The 19,097-nt window shown below is 44.0% G+C and overlaps 1 protein-coding gene across 10 annotated transcripts in view; it reads left to right on the top strand.

Moving 5' to 3' along the window:
- The window catches only part of LOC120568044 (supervillin-like), an 85,052-nt gene that overhangs the window by 23,032 nt on the left and 42,923 nt on the right, over positions 1-19,097 (top strand). For 6 of the 10 annotated variants that reach the window (XM_039815236.1, XM_039815231.1, XM_039815235.1 and 3 more), the window contains exons 5-13: positions 1,580-1,728; positions 2,326-3,139; positions 7,214-8,566; positions 9,036-9,206; positions 9,401-9,438; positions 9,568-9,629; positions 10,274-10,410; positions 10,656-10,751; positions 13,029-13,320. In XM_039815236.1, the coding sequence (XP_039671170.1) occupies positions 1,580-1,728; positions 2,326-3,139; positions 7,214-8,566; positions 9,036-9,206; positions 9,401-9,438; positions 9,568-9,629; positions 10,274-10,410; positions 10,656-10,751; positions 13,029-13,320 (3,112 nt within the window). The remainder of the gene's footprint in view (positions 1-1,579; positions 1,729-2,325; positions 3,140-7,213; positions 8,567-9,035; positions 9,207-9,400; positions 9,439-9,567; positions 9,630-10,273; positions 10,411-10,655; positions 10,752-13,028; positions 13,321-19,097) is intronic. The other 4 variants (XM_039815230.1, XM_039815234.1, XM_039815237.1 and 1 more) reach the window with 4 other exon arrangements.

Here is a 19,097-nt window from a genome sequence, read left to right as displayed (position 1 = left end):
TTAAGCTTTTCATTTAGAAGTGACAGTTGTCAATTTAAATGAGGAGGCGTGGCCTAATGGCTGGTGGGAGGACTTCCACCTACAACGGTTACTGTGAGTATTTCTGGCCGCCGGTAAGCAAGCGATCCTGGACACCGCCAGATGGCTGTCACCTTAGACTGGAGCTTCCAAGTCCGACAACATATCGGAGAAAATGTGCAATTGGCCATACATTTTTGTAAAACTGCCCATATTCAAACTGTACACAGTTAATTTCTCGCATAAAACAGTCTCAGACGAAAAAAGCAATCAATTCTAGAATCTCGTGGCTCGGCTGTGGCTCATAGAGATTTGGCGTGTCCCCTTTTTTTCGTCTAGCCGTCACACATCCAGGTAGCGATGTGAGCGGGGAAGGGAGGGAGGGAGGGAGCCCGGTTCAGCCTGCTGGAGAAGCCTGTCTCCTTCCCTTGCCCGGGGCCGGGGCACATTGCTACAGGCTGTAGCGGCGATGATGCCGAATCTCTAGATGAGCCGCAGCTGAGCCTCGCATGATTGAACCACGCTTATAGTTAGATAAAGTTGTGGGGAAATGAGTGGTGAAATAGCAGACGAAAATTGTAAAAGGTTTCCAGTTGTTGCCTGCTGCTACTACGGCAAACTCCCGATCAAGATTCTAGAATTGATTGCTGTTTTCATCTGCTATTTCACCACTAAATTCATTTCTGAGACTGTTTTATGCGAGAAATTAACTGTGTAAAGTTTGAATATGGGCAGTTTTACAAAAATGTATGGCCAATTGCACATTTTCTCTGATATGTTGTTGGACTTGGAAGCTCCAGTCTTAGGTGACAGCCAGCTGGCGGTGGCCGGGATCGCTTGCATACCGGCGGCCAGTAATACTCACAGCAACCACTGTCAGCTGGAAGTCGTTTCAGACCCTCCCACCAGCCGTTGGGCCACGCCTCCTCATTTAAATTGACACCTGTCACTTCTAAATGAAAAGCTTAATGTTAAATCGAAATCTAAAAGGTGAATCTTAAAATGTCAATGTCAAATGTAAAACATAAAATTCAAAAGATAAAATGTCAAATTGAAAATTATAAAGGGGAAAGGCTAAAATAAAATAATTTCTTTTTTTCTATTTGAGATTTTAATTTAAGTATTTCTATTTAAGCTTTTACATTTCATATTTAATTATGGTATGATTTTTCCTAGTAGTGTAGTAAAATAATATTATTTGTAATTAAAATAATACTATTTTTAATTTGCTCTTGCTTCGTTTTATCTTTGGACTTTCAATTTGAATTATGAATAAATATTCCCTCCATAGTGGAGTGGTGGAGGCGGTGCGCAGTCACATAAGGCTTGTATCATGTGGACGCGCCGACAGTTTTGTTATCATTACTTAGAATTCCTCATGGGGGCGACAGAAACAGAAGATTTTCATTTTCACTGTAAATGCATATCGGTTTCATTAACTACTAATAATTGGTATCTGTATCGGCCTTGAAAAACCGGTATTGGTCGATCCCAAATTTTTATAAAGACAAACTCAGCATAAAATCTGCCGACCTTTGCCCTCTGCCTTCTGTCTCTGCAGGAAGGAGAGGATAGCTCGCCGTCTGGAGGGGATTGAAAGTGATGCTCCACCTGCGCTGGTGCCCGGCGGTTTGGTAGCCAACAGAATGCTGGAGGAGGATGCTCCGCGGTACACCCGCGCCTCAGATCCCTGTGAGCCTTGTGTGATGGGTAAGCATGGCACAATGCCCTGCAAAAACATACAGTATGGTGCTGTCTTTAGTGGACATGGATTGACACCACTGAAATGTTTGAATTTCAGTCAGTATTTTGGAACCATTTAATTTATTATGTTGAGAAAACTTTGTCACACCTTAGTGACCAACAGTTATCTGTTGGTTATACTGGGCAGCTTTACCATAGGTTTAATGAAAGTAACTGTGTCAGTGACTATGAAACAAATGTTGCAAGTTGTTGTTGTTGGTATGAATATCTGTGATGTGTTTCATTAGAATAAAGCCACATTTGTGTCATATGGGATGGAAGGTATCACGCGTTGGAGTAAAAAAATACTGTGCATGGTCAATATTACATTATACCCATTCAATTAGATACCTGGAATAAACTATTTTTAGGCATTTCCCTATTACTGTATTTAGCAACATCTGAGCTATCAGAAAAAAACATGTCCAGTTGCAATTGTGACTTGCACGGTAAGTCAGAAACTAGTAACTACAGTAACTCCCATTTGACATAAATGTAGCATAAATTGTAATTGTGAAGGGATGTTGTTGATAAGTAACTGAGTATTTCCAATGTTTACCACAGTGAGGCGCTACAGTCGAGAGGAGCTGGAGGCCCCCCAGAAGCAGCTGTCTTCTCTAGACAGATCGGCCCAGGTCAAAGGTGGTGTTGGCAGCGGCCGCACAGAGCCCATGGTGGTGTACGTTGACCCAGTAACACTATCAACCTCTTCTACGCCCACATCTGGCCCCACAGACCCCAGCCTCAGCTCTAAGGCTGAGCGCATCGCCCGCTACAAAGCCGAGCGCCGCCGCCAGCTGTCAGAGCGTTACGGCATCCTCCTGGATCAGGAGGCGGACATTGATTACACACCGCGCTACCGCTCCCGGCGAGACACAGACACCTCTGACCGACAGACGGCCGCCAGACGAGAAAGAGACAGACAGGAAGTAGAGGCTCACGGCCGGGAGCCCAGGGTGCCATATCGCTCGGGAGTGGGCCGGGTTTACATGAGGACTCACCCAGAGCCCGCCCCTGTTTCCACCTCCAGCCCCGCCCAGTCAAACCAAGCCCCTCCCCCCACACAAGAGAGGCAAAGAAGATTTTCAGAGCGGGAAAGAGCAATGAACATGGAGAACTACCGGCGCGGCGGGGCTCAAGAGCGCTCCATCCCTTCTAGAAGCAGAACCCAGGAGCATCATCCAGCCCAGCCCCAACAGCAGCAGGATGCTGTCCACCAGGATCCAAGCCCCGCTTCCACCAGGGATTACAGCATTGCAGCGGTGCCCAGCTCCCCTCGCACCGCCCGTCGGTCCTCCCTGCCCTCCACTCGCTACGGCATCTCACCAGGGGATTTATTTATAGAGCAGCAGGCCCAGAGCATCCTCAACAGGCATGGGTGAGTTTATAAAAAACGGGTCATAACATTGAGAACATACATGAACTAAGACCGACCACTTAAGAAACTCCAAGACATCGGTCTGATACAGTGGCTGACTCTTACTCAAGATGTGATAGTACAAAAATAATACAAAAAGTGAAACCTGCACACCTGATTTTTATTACTTTATGTCCTAAAAACATCTACTTAAAAAAAGAATGCACCTTTGAAGTCTAACATGACACTGGAATTAGGAACACACACTTTTTTGTGTCTATGTCACCATATTATAAATTATTCTCTTATTTTGACTCTAATTTTACTCTATGCAGATACTTCAGTCATTTGAGTAGTCCTAGCGTTATCACAAGCCATTAAATTCCTCTCTGCTGCCCATTGAGTATGAAGTGATCTTACCACTAAAAGTCTAATGTTGCATCTACAGTGTATTTTTAGACTACAAATTTAAACCACATGAACTCCTGAGTATTTACACTGATCCACTGGCTGCTAATAACTTCCTACAGGAGCGTGCTATACATCTTTTTTTTTAATAACATTTTATTTGATCATTACAAAGTTTGTGACAAAATGATTTATTGCTTTATTTTTTTTACACGTAACTCTCCCAGGATTTGTTTTGTGTAGTAATTTGTAATCCAATTATGGAAAGATCTCAGATGAACAAAGCGAAACTGAGATGGTAGGCTGTTGTTGGGCTGTCCACTGGCTGCTGAGCTAACTAGCCTGCTGCTTTCACCACTGTGCCTGTATTAGGGCTCCTTCCAGACTGGGTCCAGCTCTGTCACGCTTGCCCTGCTCCAGTTTCACATGGGAAGGTGGTCTGGGGAGCTCATCAGGGAAAAGGTTGCAGGGTAGCAGGGTAGATAGAAGGGTTGTTTTTTGGAGGGGATATGATTTCCCTGCTTGCCCCGAGAGACAACCCTGACTTAACAGCAGCTTGGTTCATTAGCGAAAAGCTTATGTAACTTTCTATTATAAATTTGAATATGCTTGAAGGGATGGGAATTGTAATATATTCGTCAAGTGAAGTCAATAAGAAAGAGTTTGACTTGACGGCATTTAGGCATATCTATGAAGGTAAAGAAGTGACTTCAGCAAAAAATAATTATTTAACAATTGAAAATAGTCAAACTTAAATGACAAACTTTGATCAACGTGTGCAAAGTGCACAACCCAGAAAGAGCTGCAAAGAGTAATTGATTAATCGATTAGTTGTCAACTATTAAATTAATCGCCAACTATTTGGATAATTGATTAATTGGTTTGAGTCGGTTTCTATGAGAAAAAGTAAAAATTCTCAGCTTCTTTACTCGTCTGTGACAGTAAACTGAATATCTTTGAGTTGTCGACAAAACAAGACATTTGAGGACGCTATCTTGGGCTTTGGGAAACTCTGATCCACATTTTTCACCATTTTATAGACCAAAGAACTAATTTGTTAATCGAGAAAATAATCAACAGATTAATCGACAATGAAAATAATGGTTAGTTGCAGCCCTAAACCCAACGCATTTTAAACTAATCCTGAAAACATTTATCAGACTGCATCTGAAAATATTCCTGATTACAGTTCAGCTGATCCGTGCAGCTCCCTTTGCTCTGATCTTTGAAAGAATGGTCAGACGTTTCCCTCAGGGTTTGACACTGTCAGCACATCATCTTGTAGCCTGGCCGCCCTGTCAAAGAGCGACTGGTCTCTCAACACAGACTCAGAAAGTGACACTCAGACTGTTTTCAGCTGGCCTTCAAGGTACTGTCTGCTCAGGATGCTATCAATGAAAAGACCTTACAAAGCCCCAAGCAGATTCAGCATGTTCAGAGAAGGTCTAATTCTTTCTACCGTATAATAAAATTATATTATTTTTCTTGCACTCTAATCTCTTTTCACATGCTCTTTGAAAGTGAGATAAGAGGTTATTAATGTCTTCAAAACATTGTTATGGGTCTTAAAAGGGTTATTCTGAAATTATGATGGTGCTACCTTAAAAAAAGGAAAGAAACAAGATAATAAAGCCAGCACATTAAAAACATGGGTGGAGATACAGCTAACTCCCTCCAGTAGATATACCCAACAGTGCAGTATGCTATTTCATTCAGTAATACTTTCCTTTTTAACTGGTGTCATGGTCTTCCATTTAACAAGGGTTTCAAGTTTGTGGATCTTAGTTAACTAGTGAACTGACTTTCATCCCTAACATAGTCTTACAACTTAACAGTTATTCATTATTTATTACTGAATACATACACACATATACATACATACTCAGTTTTTTGCCATCATAACTCACATTTACATGTATGCTATAATCTTATCACATTTTTAGATCCCTGTCAGCAAACTAAGCTATACCATACTACTAGCCTATAGCAAAATTATAGCAAACTAAGGCCCAGCCTGAACGTAAGCAGAAAAGTACCTGTACTTAACTACAGTAAATATTAGGCCGTTATCAACTGGCCTTTAAGTTCTTTTAAAACATAGTAGAACTCAATATTTCCCTAAAAGACCTTTCAGGAAAGAGGGCTACTTGACCTACTTCACTTACAACTCTCCTGCCACATAAGTCAGATCCTGCTCTATAAACTAACCCAGAACTCTGTAAAACTGTTAAATTAGTTGTGTGGCCTGGGTTTCATGAGCAGTTGAGTGGTGTTTGTGAAGCTCAGTTGATGGGGTGACAACATTAGTCAGCTGGATGCCCTGACCCATTCAGTCACAGACCCACTGACTCAGCACTTGTCAGCTGAGGCTGCGCTCACATCCCCCCTCCTCATATTCTGGCCTGTTAACCCCTATGAAATTACATCTTGAGTATTTTATCCTGTCAGTAACTGTGACAAAGTCAAGATTAAAGATAAAATGAATACAAGATAAGATAAATAGAAGATAAGATGTACAATTTTTTAACTACGAGATAGTTTTGTGCTAAAAGGATTCTAGAGAGAAACAGATTACTAGAAATCTATGATTTTATTTAAGTTTTCCTGGAGGGTTTTCCTGGGTGTACATGTATTTTTTGAGCGGACGGTGGCCCAGATATGTCACATAGCTGGCTTGCTGATAGCCTGTGAAAGGTTGAAGGCCCATTCATAGGCCGATAATGGAAATTCAGGAAATTCATAGAGGCAATGTCTAGCATGGTCAGACAAACCTTTAGAGTTAGTTAGCTTAATTGATTTAATTGGTACACAAACAAATTCTTTATGCTCCATTTCCAAAAATTAAGTAATATAAGAAGGAAAACCCAGACACTCTTTCTGAAGTCTATTAGTAATATCTGATGTGTCTCGAAAGAGGGCTTTCTGAAAATTTTCCAGCTAATATGTCCCATGTATGACACCCACTGCCTTTTTTGCCTTATCAGCTGCTTATGCTAGCTAGCATTAGTGTGTACTCATGTATACGAGCAGTGTCTAAGTCCTTCATGACATGTCAGATAAAGCAGAGGCCCATCAATTATGTCTGGCTTAGTGTTCTACAATGAGATTAAAGCAACCTTTAGCTACCAGGGGGTCAGAAGGTTGTCGATGAAAATAGTTTGGCTTACTTTTTTGGCACGCAGACATCAGAGAGAGAGAGAGAGAGAGAGAGAGAGAGAGGAGAGAGTTGTTGGAACTAAGACTCATTTAAAACCCAAGGCATGCTGCTACTTGACCTTGTTGCAATTCTAGTGTAGGATTTGGGAGCTCAAATTGGTCCCATGATAGTCTCATGTCATAAACGTCTGTGCAGTATGTTTCATAACACATTTTAGTGGGAATTAAATTAAGTGTGTGCAAAATTAAAATCAATTAAATACTTTTGGATTAAAATTGTCGGTGTTAAGTTTGTCTACCGTACTGGCTGCCTAGGCATGTAGCCGGTCATTGTGTAGACTCTACACTCACACACAAAATGTCTAGTTGGATAGTAAAATTGTGGCTTGATCATTTACCATCCTTTGTGTCCCATAGAATACATGTGTTTTTAATCACCTCCTGTTTGAGTTGAGTTTTGAATTCGGAGAGTGCGATAGGTATTTAATTGAACTGGAATCTCAGTGTCCCTTATCCATTCCTTTCCCCAAGAATTCGAGTAAAGGAACGATTGTCCAGGGATGAAACCGTCCAGAAGCCCCCTGACTGGAGTCCAGACAGGCAGCAGGGTAACAGACACCGTACTCAGGGGCACACTGCTCAGTATACGCCACAACGCTCAGAATCCTCCCAGCAAAGGACTGTTCCCCAGCCTCAGCCCAGCCCAGGCTACCATCCTGCTCAGGGCAAAACAGCCTACCCTGTCTCAGAGTACCATCACTCTGGCCCTGCTGTTGACTCTCAGCCCTATTTGGCCATCCCTGCCCCAGTGGCTACTGCCAAACTTCCTGGACCTCCTGAGGTACAACCACGAAGAAGAGTGAGTGTCGACCAGATCCATGTCTCCCACAAGGAGGCAAGATTGGAGGCCAGGCAGGCCCTGAAGGAAGAGGCCCACACAGAGGGCCTGCTCAAGAGCAGGAAAGCCGTGTTGCCCTCAGAGATCCGCAGAAGGGAAAGGAGTGTGGATGATACTCACAGGAGCCGGCATGAAGACGTGGACTTGCAGAACTACAGCCCAGAATGGAGGAGGGTGAGTCGAAGCGAGGAAGACTGGGATCCGGAAAGACCTAGGGAGAGGGGGAGGGAGAGAAATGTCGAGAGGATTTTAGAAAGAGGGAGAGAGCATCTCTCAAGCCACGACAGCCAAGAGGAGAGAGCGTTTAGATCGATGCAGCTTTCCCACATCTCTGTACACCAGCAGCCCAGGCAGCATCAATCCTCAGACCCTGTGTGCCATCAAGAGCCCCAAATTCAGCAGCAAGAGCCACCAACGCAACAACAGTATGAACCCATAAAGAGACAACATGGGGCTCAGCAACAGCAACAGCAAGTTCCTCAAATGCAGCATCAGTACGACCACTCGAGGCAGCCACAAGAGCCTGAAAGACAACAGCAGCCTCAAAGACAGCAGGGGAATGAGCTCCAAAGACAAGATCCTCCAAATCAGCAGCAAGACTCCCGAAGATATCAACAGGAACCCCAACTACACAAAGTCTTTGAGCCTCAGATGCAGCAGCAGCAGCCAGATCCATCAGGGAACCAGAGGTCTGACTCAGCCATCTATCTCCAGAAAGGTTCTTCTCTGCCTCAGGCCAAACACAGAAGCATGGAGACGAGCGGAGGGCCCAAACCCAAGATACGAACCCGCTCTATGTCAGATATAGGCATAAGCCAGCATTCTGCCATGTATCGTATGGAGAGGGGAGCGCCCACCAGAGAAACATCGAGGGCCGTCCCTCCATCAGGGATGGCTAACGGGGAGATGGGCTCCCTGGACACCAGGGTGTCAGTAGCACAGCTGCGACACTCTTATCTGGAGAATGCCAACCGGAAACCTGAGTTGTAGGTCCACTGGCATGGGCTCTGTGTGTGCTTCGTTAAATAACCGTCTAACTCTGCATTAGTGAGCTGTTGCAAATAAATAATCCAATCATCTAAGAAAATAATGCTGATAGAATGTCATTCTGTGGCATGAAATGTGTCAAGGGTGTATTGCTATCATATCCACCATTATCATGTTCACTGTCATGGCTACAATTTGGTTTTTAGAGCTTAACTTACGTGTGCAAGTTAGCATCAGTTCTTGCAAGTCACCCTTTGGAAGTTGTCTGCTGCTGCACGTTAACATTGGGTAATGGCTTTTCACAGTGGGTTGCAGTTAGGTTGTACGCAACGTGTGCAGTTTCTGGTAAGCTGCTACTCTACTAAAAACAATATCCAAAAACCAACCATTGTTAATAGTTTTCTTACTTCTACTTTTCCTTTTTGTTGTCCTCGTCAATCTTTCTAAATCCATACACCACTCTAAAAGTGAAACTACAAAAGTAGATCTGACAGCAATGGAGGTAGATCCGGCTAGCAGCAGTGACCGGGACAGGGGTGCTCGGAGGCCTCGGCGCTACATCACTCCAGGAGACAGTCGCATGTCGGAGAGGTTTAGGACCCAGCCCATCACCTCTGCAGAGCGACTGGAGTCAGATAGGTGGGGGCTCTCTGTTGCCATCTGCAGGAGCTCTTCAGAATCATTTCATGATTTATCTATTTAATACAATGAAGTGGATGGCAGAGCGTGGTTCTTGGTCGGCATTCCCATCATGATAATCATATAATGGTTCTTCAAATTTAAAAATGTGGTCGAAAAGCTGATGCTTAATGTATATTAATGTTTTTTTGCAGGACTCGTCTAAGCCCATCACAGCTACAGGATCCCGAAGGTAAGTTTGGTCACAATGCACAATAAATGTATATAATTCTTAATAATTTAAGGGCATTTAGTCACATTTTTCCAGGAGTTTAAATACTGTTGATGCCATGTAACTTAATTATTCTCTCTTTTTCATTAGGTGAAGAAAAACTGGATGACAGAGCCAAGATGAGTGTGGCTGCCAAGAGGTCTCTTTTCAGGGTACACTTCCTACTTTATGTACTTTACTTTATTTCATTTAGAAAGACAGATGATTAATCCTGTATATTATTGAATGAGCAATGTTTTAAAATCATAATCTCAAAACCAAAAGATGGAGATTGGATGAAGACAAATGGTGGTGTTTGTGTAATTTCAGGTGCAATATTTTGTTAAGCATTCATTGACAATCATTTAAATCAGGGCTGTCAAACTCATTTTAGTTCATGGGCCACATTTGAATTTTTTTATTACATTTTAATGTAAAAGGGAACAAGTGCATAATGAGCAATCTATTACAGATGATAAACAGCCTGAGATATCTTAAGAAAAATAAGTGCAATTTCAACTATATGTCAACTTATATTTTCAACTGTATTCTGTTCAGGGTAGAAAAGGAAATGGGTCTGATAGTAGCGCCGGATATCATATTCCTTTAGAACTGAAAGGTGCTGTGAACACACCAAGCACACTGGCTTCCTATTAACCTCTCAAGAAATAGGAACTGGTCCATTTTTCTTAGAAAAAACGACATTCTGTCCACTTTTCTCCTTTTTGACACCCCTGATTTAAATAATAGTTTCTCACTTTAAATCTCACTGTTATGGCCTCAATTTTTACAGTGTTTTCCTGACATATCCTTCCAGGAGCTAGAAAGGACATGTGATGGAAGTGTACCCAAACCGCGCTCTCGAAACGCTGCCGTAGAAAGGCGTCTGAGAAGAGTTCAGGATCGCTCACACACACAACCCGTCACCAACAGGGAGGTGGTCAATGCTTCGAGGTAGATCTCAGATTCTGCTTGTATAGCTTTGTTTTGCATCAGAAAATATATTATGCTATACCTCTTTTCCTTTCCCTCATCTTTATTTCATTCTTCTACCTGTTCTTGTTTGTACTTTTCTGTTCCTCTCCTAACCTTTCCCTCTCTTAAGACACCTCTGTCAACTTCTTTCAAAATGTCTTTGCTTTGCATTAACTGTATTTCACCCCCCCCCCCATCTATACTTCTTTTTCTCCACTTTGAAGTGACCCTGCCACATCGTCACAACCTCTGGGAATCCACACTAATGCAGCTCGCGTCCCAAGCCCTACTGTAGTCAGCACCAGTGTGACCAGCATTAGGTACAGCTGGACACAGCTGCTTACTTATAATGTGCCTTGTATCTGTGTGAGTGCGCATGTGTTGCCTACTTACTTAAATAACGTGTATCTATGCTTGTTGTTACCCTGTGGGATATATGTGGTTGTGTTATACCTTAACCCACAGAATGTCTCTATTGCATGTAAATCATTTTAATTTGAATGATTTTCAAGATCTCACTTCAATGACAGCATTACAGTAGATTGACCTCTATGGATTTAGAATTTACCATGGAAGGGGTTAAATAAAAAAATAATAGGATTCTGAATGAGATTTGTTAGATTCTGAGCTTAAATTAATCAAAGTATTTCAACAAGTGGATTCATTGCTGTTGACCTTGAGAAAACTTTGCAATTAAGATATAAATCAGAGATCTTCAACACCCTAGGGGGTCCAGGACCCCTAGGGTGTCCTTGTAGTTACTGCAGGGGGGCCTCCAAATTATTGTTACTTTTTTTTCTCCAAATTTTTTCAAAAATTAAAATGAATCCAACATATTATTAGCAAATCAGCCTATTTGTGGAAAAAAAAGAAAACCACTGATGATAGGCTTACTGGCCTATAGATGAGGTAGTCCCTACAATAGCCATCGACAGATACAGGTAATCCCTAAGGTTTCACTGTTCTACATGGATGTTTAAGATTAAAACATGATATATAAAATCATGTCAACAGTTATTATTTCAATAGCTTAGTTTTCAATGTACAAAAAAGGTATGTATAAAATCTTAAGACAGCCCTACATGTTATTGTAATGTAGGCCCAGTTTAATATGCAACTTAATTTTATACAAGATATGTAATATGGAGTCCGTTCGGTTAAGGGGTCCTTGGCTTAAAACACGTTGAAGAGCTCTGCTATAAATTAAGCTATCTCTTGCTATCCCTTGACATCTATACATTATAACTCTAACACAAAGGAAATTGTTGGTTGCAACCAGCTGTAATTCATTAATTCATTCATTTGTACTGACAATGTGAATGTGCCACAGACACATGTTGCTCTCCAACTCCCTCTCCTGGCTGCAGGCCTGATCTGTTCATCCAGCTCATCTTACCTTGTTATTTCTGCCCCCCCCCGCTTCATGTGCTTCTTCTGCTGCGTGCACCTTATAGGGGAAGGAAGTCGGTGTTTAAACTATAACTCATTCAGTACTTTCCCTGCCCAGTTTCTAAGCGTTCCATCTTGCAGTGTTTCTCACATGCAGGTCACGCATGACAGTGAAGAAAAATGTTACATATCTAATGGAAAGGTCAGAGGTTGAGCCACTTAAACCCCTTAGCATGTCTGGGTCTGTGTGTCCTGTTGTTTACCAACCCTGGTTTAACTTAGCTCACTGCAGCGAGATCGCCATAACCCCTGCAAACATTCCAGTGCATTACAGTATATGATTATCTGGCATATGTGTGCTGATCTGCTTATGTCTATGTTGCTGAACCGGTAATCTGTCACAGTTGTCACATTTATTTACCTGCCAGCTGGTATTTGTATGCATGTTCATTTCTTTGATATTTAGCAGAGGAATATATTAGTTTTTATATCCCTTAAGACTGCATGTTTAGTAAAAAACGTAAAAAAAAATGTTTTGTTTGAATGGATACAGGTTACAGCTATTTCATTTAAAACTGAAATTTAAGCTTTCGATTAAACACTTATAACACTGCTGCCATTGAGATGGCACCTCCCATCTAGTCTGTTGTTTGATTTTAGACACCTTATACACATTATATATATTACAATTTAGAAACACAATCTTAGATACTTATAATCTCAAAGTCGGGGATGGTAAAGTCAGTGTGTGTTTTAACGGTTGGACAAGGTTTTATCGCTAGTAAAAAATATAAACGTAACCAGACATTTATTGTCTTGTATTCCCAGGCTACAGGATGAGCTTTCATTTATAATCATATAGTCAAGTCAAGTCAACGTTATTGTCAAATCTGCAATATGTGCCAGACAAACAGAGCAATTGAAAATATGTTTCTCTCTGACCCAGGGTGCAATAAGGACATTACAACAAGTATAATATAAAAGATAAGTAATATTAACAAATAAGATAAAAAACGATAAGTAATATATATAATTAAAAAAGATCAGTAATATGTGTACAATACAATACATTCTAAATAGTGCAAATGTAACGCAAAACCAAACAGTATAGAAAACTAAATATATTGAAATGTGCAATATAAAAGGAAGAGTTATTAGAAGACTTAGACCCATCCTTTACCCACTGACATCCCCCTGTCACTCCCCAGCATCCAGGCCTCCCCCCAGCCAGGCTCAGCAGTCCTGGGTCAGGATCAGGAGACCCAGGAGCAGCAGAAAGCAGCTACAGCTCCCAGTGCAGGGGCAGAGGGAGATGGCCAGGAGCCTTTCTCTAATGAGCCTGACCTGTCCGCCCTCACCCTGGCTGAGAAGATGGCCCTCTTCAACCGCCTCGCTCAGTCTACAGGCCAGCCCGCCGAGGGGGCCCGAGGAGACACCCGCCAGCGCAGGGCCAACGCCCGATTCCAGACTCAACCCATCACCCAGGGAGAGGTGCAGCAGGTAAAGGTTTTACCTCATGCAAAAAGAAAGAAAAAAAGAAAACTGTGGGTCTTTTATAAAAACAGTTGCAATTTCATAAACAACAACAGTCAGCAATGACAAAGGCATGCAGCTTCTAGGACATTTTAGTTCAGTAGATTTCAGTTCACAACATTACAATAGATTTACTTTTCCCCCCCGTTTTCTTATGACACTCAAACCCAAACACCAACCTTGGAGGCATCGATCCTAATTGCCCCACAAAATGAAATGAATAATTAAAAGTCCCAAAAATATTTAGGAGCAGGTTAATGTTAGAGGTGCAAACACCAATGTAAAATTAGATTAGATTAGAAAGATGGTCTAGTGCTGAAACGTTGGCCACTATTCAACTTTATATATTTTGTGTGCAAGAGTTTCTAGTTACTTTTAACCTGCTTGGCCCCCTCTGACGCACCTGTCTAACGTAGATGTGCGAAGTATTTTTCTGGACTAAATTAAATTAAAATAAACAACACTGCATTTAGAGTCTCCTTACAGTAAAAACGCCTGAAGCAACGGGTGACTCACTTCCAGGTCACTTGCGCTGCAGTGTTCTGCAGTGCACCAGTTTCCCTTTGGTGCGTGATGGATGAATGACATGATTCTTTGTGCAGCCGGATGACTCTCAGATACTACCAAATGACAACAGGTCCCAGAGTTCATTCTGCTTCTGAATTTTTTGTTTATTCATGAAGCATCATCCTGTTTCAAGTAAAATATGTGACCTTAAAGGGGTGATAGAATGATTATATAGGGTATTTCACACTGTTCCTTATGGTCTCCTAATGGGGTATGTAACATTGGTTGGGCTGAAAATGGCCTGGTTGATATTTTACTGGCCCTTATGCATCCCTGTGTTTTGGCCCTATTTGTAACAAGAGCTTTTCTTCCAAATATGGTATGGTCATGAATATTTAGATGAGCTGCGCGCTGATTGGTTGAGCGACTTGCCATACGCAGACATTAGAGACGCGTGCTGATTGGTTGAGCGAATCCCCAATACACATACATTAGAGAAGCGACAGAATCTCATATTCCAGACACTGCAATGTTTCATTACCAAATTCACTTCTGAGACTTTTTCGCGAGGAAGGAAATCAACTATATAAAGCTGAAATATGGGCGGGTTTTACAAAATTGATGGCTAATTGCAAATTTGGTAAGACGTGTCGGACTTTAGGAGCTCCACACAGTCTGACGAAAGCGGCAGCCTGCTGGGCTCCATACCCAGCGCAAGTCACCCTTTGTGGATACAGCACTACGGGGGCTCCGCGGGCCAGCTGCCGGCATAACTAAATTATATTTACAGTTTGAATTTCGCTCCACACACTTATATAACATCATTCCCCAATGTCTTATAAAGCTAACCGTTGTGTCCCGATTTGATTTTAAGGCATTTTTATGAACCGGCGTCTTTGTAGGACCGAGCAGCTGCTTGCTATATGTCCCATTCATTACAATGGGGAAATACCGCAGCTAGCTAGCTACACTTTTGCCATAACTAAATTATATTTACAGTTTGAATTTCGTCACGCCACTTATACAACATCATTCCCCAATGTCTTATAAGGCTAACCGTTGTGTCCGATTTGATTTTAAGGCATTTTTATGAACGCAAGGCGTCTTTGTAGGACGAGCAGCTGCTTGCTATATGTCCCATTCATTATGTAAGATATTTTATTATGTAGGCTAACCTCTCAGTGGAAACTTAGTAGAAAGTTGAAGTAAACATGAGCTTTTATTTTGAAGGGAAAAACGGAAGTGAAAAAGCTTTGTATGGTCGGACGTTGGTGTTTGGTCTGGGTTGAGTTTGAAAAATAAAGTGAGACGTGCAGTGCCGTCTTGGTTCCGGCATTGGAAGCCCGTGTCTTCATTTTAGAGTCAAACAGTGAGTTTAGACAATTAAGAAACGCTCGGTTACATTGGTGGCAGCGGTGGGATCTTTTCTCCATTGACGCTTATCGTAAGTTTAATAGCTACATCGGTAGACAGTTGTCAAGTAAAGTCAGGTAGCGTTAGCCACTGCTAACTCCGCGCTAGCTTAGTTTTTTTACAGTGTATAGTAGCACGAGTATTAGTTCCGCTCGTTGTACCTCGAAGTTTTTTTTTTCGTTTGAGTTAGAGAGGGTAAGAGAAAATAGACGACACAATGTGGAAGTTTGAAGGAGACCCGCTGGACTGCCGACAGCGTCGTGGGGACGGGCCCTTCTCAAACAACGTCAGGATTGAACTCCCGCCACACTTCGCTGGAGAGGTGAATGAAAGTTTTCCCTGCTGGGCCCGGCAGTATGAAGTGGCTGTCAAGGCGCTGGTAGGAGGCACTGAACATGACCATGACTATGAGCTGGCTAGGATTTTACCAACACGGCTTACAAAGGCTGCGTTTCTCCTGTGGGATAGCCTGCCAGCAGCCGTGCAGTCAGACTACTCTGCAGTCAAGGATAAACTACAAGAGGCGTTTGGACAAAGACATTTTCTGGACTGTTTCAGAGCAAACCTCTCTGCGCGCCTCCGTGCTCCAGGGGAGAGTTTGGAAGTTTATGCAGCAGATATCAGCAAGTTGGTGCATGAAGCATTCCCAGGCTATGGTGAAATAGCTCAGAAAGAGGAAAAGTTCCGCAGGTTTCTGGCCGGACTCGACCCAGCCCTGAGAGCTAAATGTCACGAGCAGGGAGCTCCTGATTTGGATGAAGCCCTGACGATCGCCGGCCGATGTGAGATAGCCAGAGAGACATTGAGGATGGACTATACTAACACTTATACACGCCAAGCCCCTACTGGGAATAGCACAGCAGCGATGGTGCACTCCATATCCGAGGGAGGCTTGTATCGAGCTATGGACCGCCTTACAGGGGACATGAAAGAAATGAGAATCGAAATGAGACGCATGGCGGAGGAAAATAACCTACTGAGATCCAATGCCTGGAAGAATGAAGGGAAAGCCCTTCCCCAGGGGCGCATGTATCGATGTCAGTGTGACTGTGGGGGACAGGGCTGTCAGTCACGTAGCTCACAGAGTGAACAGAGAGGGCGTTCCCCTAACCGTGGCTGGCGTGAACGTGGAGCAGAGAGGAGTCCCGGGGAAAAAGGGGATTATCAGGTGTCCTGTGGTGACCGAGCCCCCTCTCCAAATGGCCGCGACCGGAGACCTGTCATGCCCCCATTTAACGATGACACACCGAGGAGGCGTGGAGTGCGTTTCCTCTCCCCCAAAGGGGAATACCCAGCCAGCCAGTCGGGAAAAGAATTGTAGCTGATGTTGTGGCCCAAACACCAGCTACAGAATCCATGGGCCACTTGGTGGAAGAAAAACGTATCTCTTCCACCTGTAATGGACCTAGTAAAGACACCCCAGGACTGCAGCGTACTTCATATGTGAGGGGCAACATAGAAGGGACTGAAATGAACATACTGGTGGATTCAGGCTCGACAGATTCCTACATCAGTGCAGACTTTCGCATGTCAGTTCCAGCTCTTCGCAAACGTCCCCTCAATGCTGATTTTATTGCTGCGCGTGCTGTGAACGGTCAGATGCTGGACACGCTGGGCACCATAACAGCCACTCTACACCTAGGTAACGAATCCTGGCAGCAGGTGTTCCATGTACTTAGGGGGTCTACACAAGCAGCACTGTTGGGCCTGGACTTTCTTATAGCCAATCATGCACTCTTGGACTTTGCTCGTGGCAGGCTGCTGTTATGGGACACTACCATTCCACTGTTAAGCAGCAAAGACTTGATTCCTGAATGTTGTAATGTTTCCATTGCCACTGCCAGGACATTGCCTCCACTCAGCGAGATGCTGGTGCCTGTAAATGTCTCCTCAGTGGGCCCAGGCCAACCCCCTGACTTTGTGGGCTACCTAGAGCTTAATCCTCAGAATAAAAGTGAATGTGTGGTGGCCCACACAGTGACCTCAGTAAGGAACGGGATTACTACAGCTCGTGTGTTGAACCCTACTAATCAGGATATCATATTGAGAGAGGGCATGCACCTGGGAGAGTTTTTTTCTGTGGATGAGTCGGAGCTTGTGTCGCTCCCACAGACACAAGCCGATACAATTTCTACTATTCCAGCCGCTTCTGTCGCTACAGGAGTCCCCGGCCAGTCAGCAGCAGAAAGCACAGCTGAATGCCTTGTTGGAAGAGCATAAGGAGATATTCAGCACGTCCACGGGAGTGATTGGCAAGTGCAAGCTTATCAAACATCACATCAAGACGAGTGGTCACCCTCCTCTGCGACAGCGTGCCTACCGGACCTCGCCAGATAAGAGGGAAGAGATAGACAGACAAGTGACCGCTCTGTTAGCTGATGGGGTAATTGAGGAGAGCTGCAGCCCCTGGGCCTCGCCAGTCGTTCTTGTAAAGAAGAAAAATGGTGAGTGGAGATTTTGCATCGACTATCGTCGCTTGAACAGTATAACTGTGAAAGACTCTCATCCCCTCCCAAGGGTGGATGATACCTTAGATGCATTAGCGGGCTCCCTCTGGTTTAGCACCTTGGATTTTTCAAATGGCTACTGGCAGGTTGAGGTCGCTGAAGAGGACAGGGAAAAGACAGCCTTCACGACTGGCAGGGGCCTGTATCAGTGGCGATCAATGCCTATGGGCCTCACCAACTCACCCGCTACGTTCCAGCGCATGATGGAGCTGGTACTTAGAGGGCTGCCATGGCAGGTGTGTATGGTGTACCTGGATGATGTTCTGATATACAGCCCCACCTTTGAGCAGCACCTCTCCAGTTTGCGTGAAGTTTTCTCCAGGATTCAGGCGGCGGGCCTCAAACTTAATCCAAAAAAATGTCATCTGGCTCGAGACCATGTAGTGTTTCTGGGGCACATTGTGTCTCGTCATGGCCTGCAGCCAGACCCTCGTAACACTTCCAAGGTCAGGACCTGGCCTACACCACGAAACCCCACTGAGGTGAGGGCGTTTTTGGGCCTGTGTTCCTACTATAGACGTTTTGTTAAGAGCTTTGCCCAACATGCAGCACCCCTGCACCGCCTGACTTGCAAAGACACACCTTTCCACTGGACTTCTGATTGTGATGCGGCCTTTGAGTACCTGAAAGGGGTGCTCTCATCTGCCCCAGTGGTCACCATGCCTGACTTCAATGTCCCCTTCAAAGTTTATACTGACGCCTCCTTGGAAGCAGTGGGGGCTGTGCTGGCTCAGGACCGAGAAGGATTGGAGAGAGTGGTGGTGTATGCCAGTCAGTCTCTCTCACCCGCGGAAAGGCGTTGGTCCACATTTGACAGGGAACTGTGGGCCGTACTGTGGGCTGTACGCCAGTTCAGACATTACATTGGATCAGCCGCATTCACTATAATCACTGATCATAAGCCGCTTCTTGGCCTCCGTGGCATGTCTATTGACAAAGACCCCACAGGAAAAAGAGCGAGGTGGATACTGGAACTGGATCCGTTTAACTGGGTCATGACACACAAAGATGGACTAAAGCACACTAATGCCGATGCGCTCTCCCGGCGGCCTCCCGACCCTGAGTTTCGTATGAAAAACGATACCTTTCCAGCAGCTGCCAGTCAGGTGAATGCCATAGGCTCGGACAAAGAGCTAAGTGTGCCGGACAAGGACCCCATGTCCTCGACTGTCCTGGTTCCATCTGATCTTCTCACAGAGGAGCAGCCTGTGGGAAGGGATGGTGACGCAGATGACCTGTCTGTTATGCATGCTCTGTCACATGATGGGATAGGCATGAGGGAACTGCAGCAGGCCGACACAGATATTGGGAAAGTGT

This window comes from Perca fluviatilis, chromosome 11 (assembly GCF_010015445.1).
Source record: "Perca fluviatilis chromosome 11, GENO_Pfluv_1.0, whole genome shotgun sequence".
In the NCBI taxonomy this organism is placed as follows: Eukaryota; Metazoa; Chordata; class Actinopteri; order Perciformes; family Percidae; genus Perca; species Perca fluviatilis.
This window is presented reverse-complemented; position numbering and strand designations above follow the sequence as displayed.